Source organism: Eublepharis macularius, chromosome 10, assembly GCF_028583425.1.
Source record: "Eublepharis macularius isolate TG4126 chromosome 10, MPM_Emac_v1.0, whole genome shotgun sequence".
In the NCBI taxonomy this organism is placed as follows: Eukaryota; Metazoa; Chordata; class Lepidosauria; order Squamata; family Eublepharidae; genus Eublepharis; species Eublepharis macularius.
Genome location: NC_072799.1, coordinates 28,316,309 through 28,334,313, shown reverse-complemented (window position 1 = coordinate 28,334,313; position 18,005 = coordinate 28,316,309). Strand labels below are relative to the sequence as shown.

The 18,005-nt window shown below is 39.2% G+C and overlaps 1 protein-coding gene across 1 annotated transcript in view; it reads right to left on the bottom strand.

Annotated features, from left to right (window-relative positions):
- The window catches only part of NFKB1 (nuclear factor kappa B subunit 1), an 80,384-nt gene that overhangs the window by 49,759 nt on the left and 12,620 nt on the right, over positions 1-18,005 (bottom strand). Inside the window, exons 2-4 of the mRNA XM_054990432.1 lie at positions 10,918-10,964; positions 8,851-8,935; positions 4,731-4,771 (exon numbers count right to left, since the gene is read on the bottom strand). Coding sequence (XP_054846407.1) covers positions 4,731-4,771; positions 8,851-8,935; positions 10,918-10,956 — 165 coding nt within the window. The 5' untranslated portion in view covers positions 10,957-10,964. The remainder of the gene's footprint in view (positions 1-4,730; positions 4,772-8,850; positions 8,936-10,917; positions 10,965-18,005) is intronic.

Here is an 18,005-nt window from a genome sequence, read left to right as displayed (position 1 = left end):
GTTTTCATGAATGTTTAGGAAGCTAATAACCTATTTGGGATAAAAAGAACTATCCTGGAATTCCCCGTACTTATTTGGGAAGTAATTCACTGTATGCAATAGTAAATTATGCTTCCATAGTCCATAAAAACATTTTGTCTTAGAATTCCATAGAATATTGTGAGTAAATGTGAAACACCAACTCATGGAAAGAAAACTTTTCTTTTACCACATTTGGAACAAAGTCACAGCTATTCTGATCTCAGAAAAAGAGAATGAAAGTTGGTGAGGCAGTACCTTTTTATTAGTCCATCTTAATATTATTAAATAATATTTATACAAGTAAATAATAAATATTTATGTAGCGGAATTGTTGTCAATGACAAAGTAAATAAGCATTTCATTGTAGCATCAAACTTCTGGTTATAGAGAAGCAAATATTTATAACTAGCTGACTAAAAAATGGAGGAAGCAATATGTAAACCAACTAGGCAACTTCAACACAGCTGCATTATTTAATAATAGACTAATGTAGTGAAGAATTAAGGTACTAATGTTAAACACAACTCTTAGGTCACGGCAGTACTGAATGCTACATAAAAGCAATATTTCATCAAAAAGGTTTTTGTTCTTAACAGTACAATTTTTACAGTCATATGTTCATTAAACATGTAAAAGCTATACTTCGTACAGAGGGTAGGCTTGCAACATATCTGAGATAACAAATCAAAGGCTCTGGACTATAAGAGTTTTCCCTCTTGAACTGTTTGCATCAAATCCTGACATCTGAGAAGTGAACCTGCAGTATTATTTTTAGAAGCTAGTGTGACGTGTCAAATAAACATTTAAGGAATGAAGAAATTAATGGTCACTTTTTATTTATGCTGTTCCATTTTTCTTCAATGGTACAGGGAAAAAAGGAATACCAGCCTCACCAGGTTCATCAAGCTGCAAATTTTATTAATTGCTATATGTGTATTTTATGGTGGACACAGTTTATTATTTTTATTTATTTATTTCATTAATATCCCGCCTTTCCCCCTGGATGGGGATCTAAAGTGGCTTACATCGTTCTCTTCTCCTTCATTTTATCCTCACAACAACCCTGTGAAGTAGGTTGGGCTGAAAGTGTGTGAGTAGCCCAAAGTTGCCCAGCAAGCTTCTACGACACAGCGAGAATTCAAACCCAGGCCTCCCAGATCCTAGTCTGACACTCCAACCACTACACCACACCGGTTCTTTAAAATCAGACCTTCAGACCTGTCCATACAGAGTCCTTTGAAGGGTAGCTAAAAACCCATGCATTAGTTATAGTCTCATACATTGATCATCAGTTATGTATCAAATGCAATTATGTGGATTTATTTTTATTTTATTTACAAAAATATAAGCTGCTTTACAACAATTCCAAAGAGATGTACACAGGAAAATAACAGTAACAATAAAAAAGAACAAACAACTAAGACATGGTCACATATGCAACATGTAAAAGCTATACAAGGGTTTATTTGCTTCATTTATGATGGTTAGAAAACAGCATCCTAACAATGTATACATACTTGCATGCATGTCTATGATCTTGGCAAACGAGTTTTCCATTTCAACTTATTTTTTTACCATATTACATGTATTGTGGAGGCTAGCTGCCACAGCAGCCTATTTTTAGTAGTTCTAATAAGGCACACATTTTATATTTTTTCCCCCATGGAGGTGTCTCATGTAGGAAATCTTGTAATGTGAAGTGGCTCTCAACTACAAAACTCACTAAATGCCTTGGGCAAGTTCACTTTCTCTCAACCTAATGTCTCTCTCTCAAGGTCATTACAATGATAAAATGAATTAAGGACATTCTGTATCCTGTCTGAATACCCAAGCTGCAAGTTTCCAACACACACGTTCAGTCCTTTATCAACCAAGATCTATCTACGCTACTCATGCACAGCTCTCAAATGAGTAATCCGCTTCAAAGCCTTGGCACTAATTAGCCTGTTCAAAATGTTTTCCAATCTGGCTCTCACTCAGAATATGTTACAAATGTTTCAGCATTCTAAGGAACAGGAGCCAGACTTTTACAAAGGCAGGAAGAAATACACATACGACAACCCTCAACAAATTTCCAACCATGGCTACAATACAGGACATAAATTTACACATCTCAGTGAAAGCAGTTTCAACCCCTCCTCAGCACTGATGTGCACTTATTCAAAATAGTTAGCAGTGTTAAAATGTGCTTATAGTAGGTTTTTTATCAATCATATAATGTGGTAGATTTGACTTACAACTGTGCTTTACAGTGCACATGTAATCTTGAACACTGTGTAACGCACGGTTCCCCAGTATGGTACCCGTGGACACCATTCCTGGTGCCCAGCAAGTGTTTTTAGGAAAAGCATTTTAAAAGGCAACATGTTATACAGAGCTTCCATCAGAAATGTTGGAAGGGTTTCTATTAGAGTCATGCATGACCATACTCCCTCAGATTTTGTGGTTGGCTCTGCCTCTTGTAGTAGCCATTTTACGGCTGCACCTACCGTCCAGCGTCAGAATTCCAAAGGTGCCTGCAGGCTCAAAGCAGTTGGAGATCCCGATGTAACTGTTCCCTCCAAGCTAGATTTCATTCAAGCAACACCTGCCTTTCCCTCAGCAGAACCATGCCATCCACTAAGGAGGGTTGGGGGAACAGGGAAATAAGTGAGTGTGTATGTGTTATATCACCAACATCACTTCCAGGTACAACCTGGACTTGACAATGGGTAGCTCTGGGAATCACAGGAAATGCCATGGTGAAACTCTATAGTTGTACCTACAAGTGACATACTGGTTCAGAGGCTGGCAATGTTTTGTTTTTTTTTTTAATTCTCCTGCTGTCACCTGGAGTGGCGGCATATAACAGAAATGATCAGTGGAGATTGTGTGCCATAACCAGCACATGGTAAGCCTACTGTCCTCTGCAATTAGCATTTGTGCCACGCCAGGGCAAAGCTACTGTGAGTGTAACTCCTCTTTCAAGAACTCATCCCCAAGCCACCAGGGTGACCCTGCATCACTGCAGGTTCTTCATAATTTTAAGGGAATTACAAACACAGACCCTGCCTGTGTTCTTTTCAGTCACAATACATTCTAGTGCATGGGTGCAACCTAGTTCTGACATGAGTAATTCTTGAGATAATATTTACAACAGTCCTATAAGAAAAGCTAGTGTTATCTCCATATCCTCAGCAACATACCCGAAGGGCCACCTACTCCCTTGTGAACCTACTGGACAGCTGCGGTCATCTTCAAATGTCCTCCACATTCCAAGATTAGGCGGATCGCAACCCTGGAGAGGACCTTCCTAGTGGTGGCACCACAACTCTGGAACTTTGTCCCTGGGGAGACCCGCCTGTACCCTTCTGTTGCCATCTTCTGCCAGTGAGTGAAGACTTTTTTTGTTTCGCTTGGCATTCCCTCAGTGATCCCTCCTCCATCCCCAATGTTTTAAGTGTTGTTTTTATCTTTTGTTTTAAATATGTATTTGTGTGTTGGTTTTAACGGCTTTCAAGATGAGGTTTTAATTTGTTCGCCACCTTGGTGGCCCCATGAGGACAGAAAGACAGGATAAGCATCTTGTTAATAAACAATAATAAATGCATTTGGGGAGTTGAGTCTGCAAGAGAGTGGCTGGTCTAAAGACATCAAGTAAAATCAGAGGCAAGGTTTGAAACAGGGACCTCCCAGATCCTCTTTGCCACTGTGCTATATTCACTCAGCCTATTTGCCTAAGTAGCAATGATGATGAGCAGAGAATTATTTGCATTATAAGAATAATAAAAGATACCACACATTCTACGAGAGATTATGGCTCACTGGTAGAGTATCTGCTTTGCATGTAGAAGGACCGAGGTTCAATCTCCAGTATCTCTACTTAAAAAGGATCAAGTACGTAGTAGGCTTAGTACATGATGTAACAGAACTCAGCCTGAGACCCCAAAGATCCACTGCTGGTCAGAGCAAGCAATACTGACCTTGATAGATCAAGGGTCTGGCTTCGTGTAAGGCAGCTTCATATGTGTGTGTGTGGCTAGTAAATTAAAAGAAAAGCTCATGGATATTTTAGGGGCTCTTGGCTTGTCTCGACTTCAACTTAAGGGGCATTTCTTGCAATACAGGTTCCTCCTACATCAGTATCTCCTCATTTAGGGAAACAAACATGCATTCTGTATGGTCAATATACTACAAAAGTGTGCCTGCCCTGACTTCTTCAACTGGCATACAACTGTACTATCAGAAAATAAGTGTGTTCCTTAAGAATTAAGAGAGCTGGTGTTGTGTAGTGGTTAGAGTGTTGGGACAGGATCTGAGAGAACCAGGTTAAAATCCCCACTCCACCATGGGTGTCCTTGGGCCAGTCACATGCTCTCAGCCTGACATAAGCCACAGGGTTGCTGTGAGTAAAGTGTAGGGAGAAGAATTATGTAAGCCACCTTGGGTCCACACTGGAGAAAGGCAGAGTATAAACAAAATAACCATTTTTTAAAAGGTACATTCTATCTTCTGCAGTATCTTCAGTCCACTGTAGAGTCAGAATAGTATCAAAACAAAATGTTCCACTTTGATAAAAGCAACATGAATTGCCCATAATGAGACAGGCTTGATATAAATTAAGATGGCAACATGCTACTCAGCATTGCTGTATCTAGTATTAATTTAGATCTTGATATGCTAATTTCCAAGTCCTTGACTGCTACTAAGACACAATCTTGTTCTCTTACCTGCTTAGGTTGCTCAATAATTTGAAGGTATGGCCCATCAGCTAGTTAAAAAAAGAAAAGGAGAACTTAGAGATGCCACTGTTTGTAAGAACAATGCATTTATGAAGTCACAGTTTTGCACAGAGGGCAGACATATGACCTTGATCCTGTTCCACTGATAGCGGCAAAGGCAAATCTTTAACACACACACACACACCCAATGCAGTGAAATCCTATTCATATGCTTGATTTTTCTTGAATGTTTCAAATCTGTGCAATTTTTAAACTACTAAATTCTCCTTTAAAATGGGGTGGGGGTCACAGGTTGGACCTGTGGCTGCTATAATATGTAGTTTCGCCTTAGGCACCACAGCTCATTGGCATTCACAGTTTGCCTACCCATCCAATGAGGAGAAGCAAGTTTTCGAGTGGATGTTATAACAAGATCTCTGCAAAGTGTTGCTCAGCTGTGAGCAGGATGGCAGTCCCCAAAGAGGATTTCTGAATGCCACAGACTAGTTTTTCTCCAAAGAGGTCCCCTCCCTGCATGTCTGATACCATGAAGAGGCTTTAATGGACTTCTTTATAACATTATCACTGTGATCCTAAGCAGAGTAAGAGTTACATCCTTTGGAGTCCACTGAAGCCAATGGGCTTAGAAAAGCATAACTCATCTTAGGATTGCACCATGTGTTTCTTTGTTTGCATTGTTGTTTTAAAGGAAAGCATCATATAGCTCAGGATCTAAAGGAAGAAAAAAAGTCAATTGGTGCAAAGGCAAGAAGCTTTAATAACTGTACAACCCCTATGTGTTTCACACATAGGGGCTGTATACTTTATCAGGGGGGATCTTTGAAATCTTTATGTGCATACATGTGAAAGATACTAAAAGGAATTTGGAAGATTCCCCCTGATGAAGCTGTATGCGAAACACATAGGGGTAGTACAATGATTAAAGACTCCTCCCTTTGCACCAATTGCCCTCTTTTTTTTTCATTTTGCCTTGGTGTGGCATCCCTTTTTCCAGGATCCAAAGGACGAGATAGGGTCTTCGACGTGTGCACAAAATGTTCAAAGCTGTTTTCTATCTTCTCCAAAAATCCACTCCATGAAAGTCAATGGACATTTCAGGGTGGTTTTTTTTTTTTTTAATTAGGGACCATCTCTATAAGGGAAAAACTGGGAATCCTCCCAGGACTGAAGAGCTTGGTGTGCGCACATGGTTGTCATGTGATAGAAAATAAATAAAATTAGTAAACAGCCAGCTTTCGGCAAGTGCCATATGTTTTAGAGTGCCTTTATACATTATGATCAAGCAATAAAGAGAAGTAAAGGAGACTTGCACTTCCAGCAATAACATACAAAATGCGAATCAAGGTGCGTTAACTGCTTTTGCGCATTACAGACGAAATCCAGCAATTGGGAGTCCAAGTCACTCTCTTTCTATCTCCTCTCTCGTCCATGATGTGCAAAGCCAATCTGAGTCATCCATGATGTTTCTTTTTGGTTCACATGAAACAAAAAAATCTATCTGAAACCCATTTATGGGGCTATGTTAACAAAAGAGGTTAACTTTTAATCTTTAAATTTAACTTTTCATACAACAGAGGGTTTACTGCCAGAAAGTCCCCAAATTTCTCAAGCATTTCACATCTGTTAAAAAAAAAATGAAGCAGAATTAACTGCACAGCACTAATCCTTTTTATGTTAACTGATGCTTGGCAACACAGAATTTTATTGTCAAAAGTCTGTGCCAGTTAATATTGTCCAATTCAAGGGGATTGTTGCCTTACGAGATAGTTGGGTTTCTGAAGAGCAAAATTAAAGTGCAGTAGCACCTTAAAGACCAACAAGATTTCCAAGGTATGACCTTTTGAGAGTTAAAGCTTCCTTCAACTATGGTACATTAGTATCTGATTAAGGGACCTTTGACTCTTGAAGTCTTATACCCTGGAAAACTGTTGGCCTTTAAGGTGCTACCAGATTTTAATCTTGCTCTTCTACTGCAGACCAACATTTTGATCCACTTGAAACGATCTTCCAGGATTTCTGACACTCCCCTCAGCTTATCTTCCTCCTGCTCAAGGAACCTACCTTTGATGGATGGTGTTCTTCTTCTGGAGTAAGATTTTAGCTAAGTAGAGTGGTAGGATTAAACACACTGGGTTGTGTCCAGCGGAAGAGTTCAAGGAAGGAGATGGAGAAGCAGGTCTTCCCCTTCCTTTCCCAAGCAGGGTGCCATTTGTCTTGAAACTCCTTATGGATTGTGATAGCCTCATAAACAAAATGTGACATAGTATGGAGCACTGTAGTGAAAGGAGGGAATCAGATAAATTAATCTTTTCCCCTCTTTCCATTTTCAGCTTGACACACTGAAGAATGGGGAGGTAAGCAAATTTACCTGATTCCCTCCTTATCACGGCAGCATTCCATCCTGTGGTACATTTTGCTTGTACGGCTCTCCCAGTCCTCAGAAAGGAGGTTGGCCTGAGGAATTTCCTCAGGCCAAATGGCAGGTTGCCTGGGGAAGTTGAAGATGAGGAAAGATCGACTTTGCAAACTCCGTCTGTGAACATTCCCCAGAGGTTCCAACCCATTGCTTTGTTACTCTACTACAAGAGTATAGGAAACACTGCACTTGCTGGAATTTCCCTTCCATACATCTAGTTAATAGCTATGGAGTTCTTTTCTGTATTGAATGACAACCTTACAGCTAGCTCAAATGTTGTGTGATCTAGTTAAGCAGAAGGGCTACCATCATTTACACATGTTGTATTTTCATATATTGAGAAATCAGTTCTGAATCTACCCAAGGAGGGAAGCTTTCAGAAATGAACAAGAACAGTGACTCATAGTTAACATTCCCTCCCCTACCATGTGACCTGAAAAACTGCCCACCAGACTCCAACAGAATTCATGTATGCAATTTATGTGGAATTGACATTTGCTCGTTTATGTGATAATGAGAAAAAGAAGCTTTTATGATTTCACATCTGACAGGAAATACCCAATTCACCAATATAGAAACAGATGGAAATGATACAGGAAGCCAACTTTACTGTAGACCACATTAGTAAGAATCACAGAATTTTCACAGCAACCCTAGAAGGTAAATGCTGTCCCAAGACAGGCATATGTTAAAGTCTTGAATCTTCCCTTTCCCTTCCACTTGGGCAGGTGGCCATTATTTTTGTACAACAGCTAATATGTAATGCATGTCTGGTGGCACCCAGTGGTTAGAGAGAGAAGCTTGGATCCAGGGAAACCTAGATTCAAGTCCTACCACTAACTTAGTGGGATTACTCTGTTCAGCCTTCCTCCAGCGCCAACAGAATTGCCTTCTGCACTAGAGAAACATTTCTTGTATGGAAAAAACGTGCTATCATTAAATGACCAGTGTGGTAGGATTAAAGCCATTATCTCTCAGCATCAGTTCCTCATTCATAAAACATGAATGACAGCCACTTTGGGGTGCTGTCATGCAACACAAACATGGTAACACATTTTGCTACATTGAAAGTGTTGTATCTACAATGCACATTAAGAATAATAGATCAACCAAATCCTTCAATTCTATCAAGCATGCTAAAATAACATACTAAAAGTATTTGAAGAAATAACTTTATCTTGAAGGATTCCTTGTTAATCTAGAACAAAATGAACATGTTGTATTTGAGAAGGCAACTGTAAATTATTCTATTTGTTATGAATTTTGGTTCAATTCTAAACATGCATAATTTTTCAAATAAAAGAAATAAGGCAATTTATAGCACAATTGTACAAAGAGTTACTTTAGTCTAAACCCACTGAATTCAACAGGGAGAGTGGAATGATTTTGCATAGGACTGCACTAAGAGTCCATTTGGGTGCTGTATACTCAGACGACATACCATACCGCTACTGGTTTCAATATTTATTACTGTTCTGTACACACACCCACTTAAAACTCCTATATCACTAATTAAGATTAAAAATCTTAACCAGTTTGCTTAATTTTTTTTAGAAAGCACAACATTTGTAACCACTATCCATAATCAATTTAGACAAAAACTGGGTCCTTACAAAATCATTATCAAATGCAAGACAATTTCTAGCAACCAACAACTTTTAATAGTCTCCACCAAGAAGCAATCATTCTTACCTGTACGAATTGGTAGATCAGACGTAATTATGCCGGCACTATTCATCAGTGCATTTATCCCAATGTACGGGTCTATTCCAAACATCTGCATTAATAAAATTTCACTTCTTAATAAATCAGTTTATTTCAGATTCCCAAAAAATCCAACATTCAGCAGGCAATACTCAAGTTCTAAGCACATATTAACTATGGCTGAATACTATTAAGCCTCTTACAGTGCTATCCTACAGAGAGCCTTCTTAAGTCCTCTGAGGTCAATGGGCTTTGAAGGATCACATTGTGACACTGTTTTAAAAAATATTAATTTTACAAAAGTTTGCCTCAACTTCTTGCCCAATAGTTGTCAGCCCCAGCTACCAATGACAGCTTTCTGCTTTCATTACTCAGCTCTTCATAACACCTGGACTGAATTAACTAAACATGTAGAAATAGTTTCCTATGGGCTATCAGTAAATGTGTACTTATATAGACCATGTCCAGAGGTTGTACCAAGTTAGCCTAGCACCACAATTAGGGCTTCCAGCCCTGGAAGTGGAAAGACCTCCATCTGATTATATTCCTCTACTTGCTATAGCCATCAAGAGATGCCTGTGCATGGAAGAGGCTCTGATTTATAGTTAGTTATTAAAATTCTACTTCTTAATGCTTGTATACATAAACCCACAGACTTCAGTGGCACTAAGCATCAAGGATGCAGTCCATGATAAGAGAAAAATCCTGGTACTACATAATCTCTATTCAATCACGTGGGTGTCAATCACGTCAAGTCCCCACTATAAATGATTAAAGATCATACACAGGCTCAGCTATGGTATTAAAAACCAATACACAGTTTATCTGTGTTCTGTAGGCTTCTTGTGGGTATTTGGGAAATTTGCCTTTCACTAATTTGATCAAAGCACAACCCAGGAAGCTCAGTCAGTGTCAAAGCGTTGCCACTCATTAATGAGCAAATGAAGCAACGTCTAAACCATAACCGTGACTCATACAGGATACCACTATGATAAAAATGCAACACCAATCAAAAACCCTCTTTATAGGCCTATCTTTTTAAAAAGCTTACTTTGCATTTTTAAAGATATGGACATAGATATGAACAGGCCAGTAGTATTGGTGACCCAAACTTAACCCACTATGTTTTTACCAATTTCTCCCAGAGACATGCAGATGTTTATAAAATTATGGATTTATGGATTCTTCACTGGGAAAAAAAATACATAAATATGATTTCAGTTTATATTTTTTAAATGCTGAAGTGGACCGCCAGTGTGGTGTAGAGGCTAGAATGATGGACTGGGTCACCCAAGTTCAATTCCCTGCGCTGCCATGGAAGCTTTGCTGGGTGACCTTGGCCCCGCCACAAACGCTCACCTTAACCTAACCGACAGAAGAAAATGGAGGCAAGGAGACTGGTGTAAGTTGCCTTGGGTCCCCATTGGGGAGAAAGGTAGGTTATAAATGAAGTAAAAAAATGACCTTAAAAAAGGGGGGATATTTTAAATTAGAAATTTCTTTGGCAGTAGCTGGAAAAAAACCAGCATTTACAGGGATAGCCGAGTTTAGTAGGTGCTGTCAAACAGCAGAGATTCAACAGATCGAATTAACATTAATAAGCTCCCATGTATATAGCAAATGAAACTTTTAATATATGAACACATAAAGCAGCCTTACATCAAGTCAGAACATTGGGCTAAGGTCAGTATTGCCTCTTCAGACTACCTGCAGTGGGGTTCCCCTCTGGGCTCAGATAAAGGTCTTTCACATCACCTGCTACCTGCTCCTTTGAACTGCAAACGCTGGAGATTGAACCTGGGACATTCTGCATGAAAAGCAGATGCTCCACCATCAACCCTCCTCATCTCCCCTTATTAACATGCAACTCTTTTGCAATCCTACTACTGAGTCATTTGCCAAGTCTTTTGGTTGAACAAAGCATGGTCTTACTGTTTGTTTTGCCGATGCTTCGAGGGCCACAGAATATTCTAATATTCTTGGTTTTGTCAATAGCTGTTATAACTTCCCCTAATCCTTACACAAAGTTTGATATTTTATAATGCAGATACTCACCTGATGATCCCCCAGGACATATGCATTCTCATCTGCCATCCTCACAGCTGAAATGATAAACCAGATGCTTTAAGTCAATGCATTGTTATAATAGCACCAACAGCAATACAACTTGCAATGGGGGGGGGAATCAAAGGTATCACCATTATCCTCACAGCTGAAATGATGAACCAGATGCTTTAAGTCAATGCATTGTTATAATAGCACCAACAGCAACACAACTTTCAATGGGGGGGAATCAAAGGTATCACCATTATCCTATGAAAGCTAAGGGTCAAATTCATCCAATAGTATAAGAAATAAGTTTATCAGATACACTCAAATGTTGCAGTATTTGTAGAGTGTGTAAAAGGGCAGGGAGGGATCATCCACTGATATCAAGGACTGATGTGGTCTTGTACATTTTTGGATAGTGGAACACAGAGATTTATTTATTTAGGGAATTTCTATGCTGCATCTGACGAAGAGAGCTGTGGCTCACGAAAGCTTATGCTACAATAAAGTTGATTAGTCTTAAAGGGGCTACTGGACTCTTTGCTATTTTGCTACTGCAGTGCATACTGCAGTAACTCCTCTGGATCCAGACTCCTGCTCAAGGCAGTGGAAATAAAGGGTTGCTGCCACATCAGGAGACCTGGCAACCCTAACGGGAGAGGGGGGCAGGATTTCCTCTCTCTGGGGATCTAATATGAAGTAGTAAATCTGCTGCTCGGTGGAAGGAGTACTTCTTTGCCTCCACCTGTGCTATAACGTTGTGAATAAAGGAAGACTACTAAAATGTTTTCTCCTTCAACAGAACGACCCTAGGAAATCTCTACGTTGTCTGGAGTTTTTCACCAGTCATAGAGGTGGGGCGCACATAACACTCTATCCTCACTTGCTTTCAGGAAAGTGAGCTGAACAGCTATAGGTGGACTGCCTGTGTGCTTCAACAACAGACAAGACGCTAACTGCAAAATGCAGCAATGAACTTGAGCACAGCAATCAGGTGCACAATCCACCACAAAATCTTTCAGCACAAGCTCTACAGAATGGAAGCAGCGCAAGAGACACAAAAGCACTTACAATGTTTCCAAGTGTTTTTTTCTTGCTTAGCAAGGGTGTATCCTACACTTAACATACCAAAGAGGCTTCCACAGGAAATCTTCCTGATGGCTCAGGTCTCTAATTCACTAGTATCATTGTGAGACTCTGTTCAGATGTCATTTGAAATAATCATGATTTCTTTATTGAACTATTACTAGTGTGATCATCCAAACATGGGCTACTGCAAAGACTACGGCTACATACGGTACATCACATCAGATCCGTATCTGAAACTGCATTACACTGTGTAATCTGCCTTGGGTCCCCAGTGAGAAAGGAGGGCTATAAATAATATTAATAAAATAAATAATAAACAAATAAAACCTGAAGTTGGCTAGCTAGTTACAATTAGCATTAACTATAGTTTCAGGTGATGTCCAAATGCAAATATCCTGGCTTAATCCTGACTTTCTTCCCAGCATTTCCCTTGCAAACTCTCTGGGCTGCAGAAAGTCCTGGCTAGAATGGCTCAAAATAAAAACCTTGCTATCCTCTCACTAGCTGTATAGAACCAACGAAACCTGCATTTGTTGAGGCAGACCAAGATTTGAATGGTTGTCTGAATCCTCGTTTCACAAACCAATCACAGATAAAATAAACGATACCTTGGCATTATGTCTGACATGAGCATCAAATTTTTAAAAATATGTAACAAACCTAAAGTGTATTTCGTTCTGTGGTTCTATTATTTTCATCCCAAATTTTAATTTGAGATACAACCTACAACAGAAGAATTAAAACCAGGGGGACTTTTCTGGAACAGGAAGGTAAGGGGGCTTTGTAGTCTAAGAAATGCTTCAAGTGTTGGAAAGACTGGGAAGACCTGGGTTTAAATCCCCCTCCAGCCATAAGAGAGCCAGTTTGGTGTAGTGGTTAAGAGTGGCGGGACTCTAATCTGGAGAACCGGGTTTGATTCCTCACTCCTCCGCTTGAAGCCAGCTGGGTGACCTTGGGTCAGTTACAGCTTCTAGCTCTCTCAGCTCTGCCCACCTCACAGGGTGTTTTGTTGTGGGGATAATAATGACATGCTTTGGAAACCACTCTGAGTGGGTGTTAAGTCATCCTGAAGGGCGGCATATAAATTGAATGTTGTTGTTGTTATTAAATTTTGCTAAGTAGCTTTGAGCCACTCACAGTGCTGTCCTAACAACACTCTCCTGGGAGTAAGCCCTACTGAACAAAGCTAAGTAGGAGTAAACCTGCTCACTGGCACTGTCATTCTCTTAGCCTCACCTACCTCCACTGGGTTGTTGTGAAAGTAAAATGAAGGAGGAAGAAAAAACATGGATGCAACAGATAGATGTTACTCACATGTACCACCTAGCTACATTTTTACACAACAATGTAGAAGTGAGCTACCAAGAAAAATGAAAAGTGATTATGTTGTGTAGCACCAAGTACCATGCATACAAATCATCACAATTTGCAAAATGTGCGAAGCTACCCACAGAGTAGGAGTGAGTGGATATTATCTTTTGTCAGATTAGAACTTTAACATAATTTACAGTAAATGAGGTGGGGAGTATATACATACATGAGCATATATTGTCATAAAAAATATCCGGAAGTGATTGTGGGGGAGAACTGCTCCATGACTTTGAGCTGATTTCTATCCATATTTAATTAGAAGTAAGTTTCACTGAGTGCAATAGGACTTGCTTATAAGCATGCATAGGACTACAGTCTCAGGAAGGCAATTAATAGAGATTTTAAAATGTGGAAGCTACTGTTTTATGTTGCTTTTTGTAAAGTGATAATACCAATTTGTAATGGGTTTTTAATTTTTTAAAAATAGATTCCTGTATCAATTATGTTATTTCATATCTTTGTTTATGAGACACTTTGGGCCTTATTTGGGCCTTATTATTTTAATATAATAAATAAACCAACATATTTGTGAAATCCAAACTTCAGTGTTCCTTGCTAGTAAACCTAGAAGATTTGTTTGCCATTTAGACAGTATATTCAGAAACTATTCTGGAACTGAATTATAAACAGTACTTGAACAAACTCACTCATTGCATTCCACCCTAAACATCTGTAGGTCTATCCCTGTTGCAACACAATTTTCTAGGATGGAATGAGTGGCATTAGAGAATCGTGGCTTTGTTTTCTTTCCCTTTAAAGCCTGTGTGATGTTCCTGTCATGGCTCTTATCTCTAGTGATAGTATCTTCTAGCCATGCTTTATGGATGCTCAAATCAGGAAGTACTATGCCAGCCACAGTCTGGGGGAAAAGAACGAGGGCCAAGCTAGAGGTGCAGGTTTTTAAAAAGTTCCCTGCAGCTACAGAGCAGCTTTGGGGAGTAGCTGTTAAAAATAAAGGAGATGCTAAGTGGCCTCAGAATGTCTCCATGTGGGGGGGGGAGGGGCTCCTCCTGATCCCCTCAAGTCAAAATAGCGGGGGGGGGGGAATGTTTTTTCTGTTCCACATGGAGTATTCTGTGCATGTGGAGCAGTAAAAACAGGGAGAAAAAAACTCCTGCGCTATTGTGACACGGGGAAATGGCTCGAGGTAGGAGGATGAAGCCCCTCCTTCCCCTGTGGAGGCATTCTGAGGCCATTTGGGCTCTCCTTTATTTTTAACAGCCATTTACTTTTTACCTGCTGTATAACTATGGATACCTGAGTTGGATCTGAGGAACCCAGACCCAACTCTTCAAAAACCTGCATGTCTAGTTTGGCCCTAAAACATCCACCAAAGACTGCTGCTTTCAGGGCTAGTTAAGAGCACTGCAGGTCAAAGAGGGAAGAAGGATTTCACTAGAAACCAGCGTAATTGCTTTTCAGTGAATGGCTAAAAATGCATTTTGTATTATAATCCAATCTTCCAAAAGTTCAAGGAAGCTTACAAAATAACATAAAACCAATTTAGGCCAAGATTAAAATCTAAAGCACAGTCTCACACATGACAGAACTTTATACTAAGTCTGAAGTCTACGAGTCAATGGAAGTCGGCATCATCAACTCAAGACTGGCAGCAATTACCGGGATCTCAGGCCGAGGTCTTTCTTCCACATCACCTACAACATGATCCTTTTAGCTGGAAACTGAAACTGTGGAACCTTTCACAGGCAAAGTAAATTATCTGTTATTGAACCGCAGCCCCATCCTCCCTTCAAGAAGTTTTTATTTGTCCCGATTTATTTTAAGAATTTCAATCAAATAAGTTATCAGAATGATCTACCAAAAAATGAAAATACTGCCAATAAATCATAAAAATGACAATATAAATATTGCATATATAGAAAAATAACAGCACAAGCAACACTTCTGGATTTTAATGAACTAGAAAATGGAAAAAAGTTGAGAGGGTTCATTCATCTCCAGTACAGTCCCTCAATTTACAGGTATTCGTGCAGCTGAATTCCTTTTTTCAGCACAATTCTTAGCAACCAGGAATCCATAATACAAATTTTTATACAGACCCCAGAAGCAAACCACTACTGAAACAGCTCACAGTTCTTTCCCAGTAAAACCTATGCTGCAGATTTTTTTTTTCATTTTTCACTGTTAATAGTATTGCAAATTTGTCAAAGAAATCTATTGAATCAGGTCCACAGTTCCCTTGCAACTTGAGTTTACCATTAGCTAAAGTTTAGTTTACTTACCGGCAGGGGTCATTTTGTAGAAAAAGAGCTGAAGGAACTCATTAGCCTAACTCATTAGCATACGTCATGCCTCTTGACATCACCAGAAGTGTGTCATTAGCATAACTTATTTGCATATGCCACACCCCCTGACATCACCTATCCTGGCTGTTTTGGACCCAATCCTGGCCATTCAGGGCTGAAATTGGGCCCAAAAAGGCAAAAAGAGGCTGAAAATGGCCGAAAAGGGGCCCAAAATGGTCAGGATCGGGCCACTGCTGAGTGGGAGAGTGATTCACCACCCATCAGAGGTCCGATTCAGGCTGTTTCGGCCCCAATCCAGGCAGGGCCACCTGACATGTAACCTCTTTGGGGAACTGCCGGAACTGCGTTCCAGCGTGTTCCCCCTCGAAATGAGCCCTGCTTACTGGAGAAACTGAGGGTAGTGAAGAAATCATGTTTTGAATTTACTACAAGCAACTCAGGAAAGGGAAGCAATGCCCATAATTGACCTAACACCAAATCCAAAAACCATGTGATACCTTTTATTAAAGCTAAGCAAAATAACAACATACTTCAAAAAATGTTATTATGTTACTTCTAATCTATTCATTGACATTCCTTCAAATTATTTTACACAATTAGAATTAATTTAAAACACAACAGACAGTTTGTTACAGAGTGGGAAGAAACAGAAGGGCCAGAATTTGGCTTACAAATGTAATTGCCATTTTTGAACGATTCAGATAAGAAATATTAACCTTCTTAAAAGAGCTCACAAGTCTGAAATTGGGGTATTTAAATAAAAATACTGCAACGCTTCAGGAAAAGCAAAATGTTGTGACATTGTACATTATAGTTTTGGCCTGAAAACTAGCAATTGTGAGTTACAATGCTGTAGTTCCTGCAAATCAATTATACTGTCAAAATATTTACTTATTTGCAACTTCTTCTGCTAGTCATAAGACGGGGGAAATGCACTGGAGTCTCCCACTCCAGGAAATCCTACTTGGATTCATCCACTTGCCCATCTAGATTACAGGATTTCAGCAGGCATTACCCATGCCTATTTTTGTAGTTTTAAAAGCTAGGGACTACTTTTGAAGCCAAATATTCTATCAATTGTATTTTTGTTTTGTCCTTTCTTCAAGGAATGGGTGGAGTATATTCCCCTCTATTTCATCTTTACTACATTCCTCAGAAGTTAAGGTTGAGAGAGTATTAGCTTTCATAGCCAAATGTGAGCAGATAATTTACCCCTACAAATTTCCAGTGTTTTATTTTTCTCTGGAAAAATTGCCAATTTAAAGATTTATTGTTTCATAAAGTTAATAACAATGGATGGATGCCATTGACAATACAATAGCTGTTTCAAAGCTGTTTTGGGGGTTGAGTATTCCTAGGAATTCTGTGGCAGTGAATATTTATGCAAGGATACAACCACAAATAAATATAAAAATACAGATTAGAAAATCAAATTATGAATTCACCAATCCAGCACAACCAACCTGATTGGCTGCGCAGCTCAAATGAAAACTACATCCTAAATTTTTATTTATGTCTTCTCTGACATGGTGGAAGGTTTATTGTAATCACCAATCAGATGTGGAACTAATAGATAATGCAAGAGATACTACAGACAGGGACAGTGAACAAGGTGCCATGTTATTTCCATAGAAAAGAGTTAGATGAGTGGACAACAATTCTTCAGGAGAGCTAAAATTAGTGTGTCAATAGTTTTTAGTAATGGGTTTTTCCTCTTGGAATTATACTATATTATATTCCCTTATATATTTTACAAGTATTATTCCAATAAAAATAATTTCCATATAAAGCTTTATATTTGTTCGAATACAAAACTGCAATCCCTCTTGATTAAATTTTTATAAAAAAACATTTCAGTAGTCGATATTATTGGAACATGAAATAAACAGCAATCCCAAGCAGGTATACTTGGGAGTAAACTGCTTTATTCTATGGGGCTTAATCCCAAAAAAGTGTTTGTAGAGTTGCAGCCACAGGCTACTTTTTAAATGTTGTTTACCAAGGTGTTTTCTGCACAGGGACAGTTTTGTGGTTTCCCCATTGCTGGTGCAGCTGCAGATCAAGCACAACAGCAACAGGGATTCCACATGGCAGTTTTCCTGTTTCCCTGCCCTAGTCCCCCAGAAGTGGCCACCCCCTCTCCAGGGCCAACAAGAGTTTTGTAATTTTTTTTAAAAAAAAATTAGCACCCAACTATTTAAATTCCAGCTTTCATGTTTTTAAAAAAGTAAGTCTCTAGCCCCATCCTGTGTCTCAGCAAAACTTACTTTTTAAAAATGAAAGCTTGGAATTCAGAGAACCTACAGTACCTATTGTTACAATGATATATTGATATAATGATATTCTACTGCTGATGTTTTTTAAAAT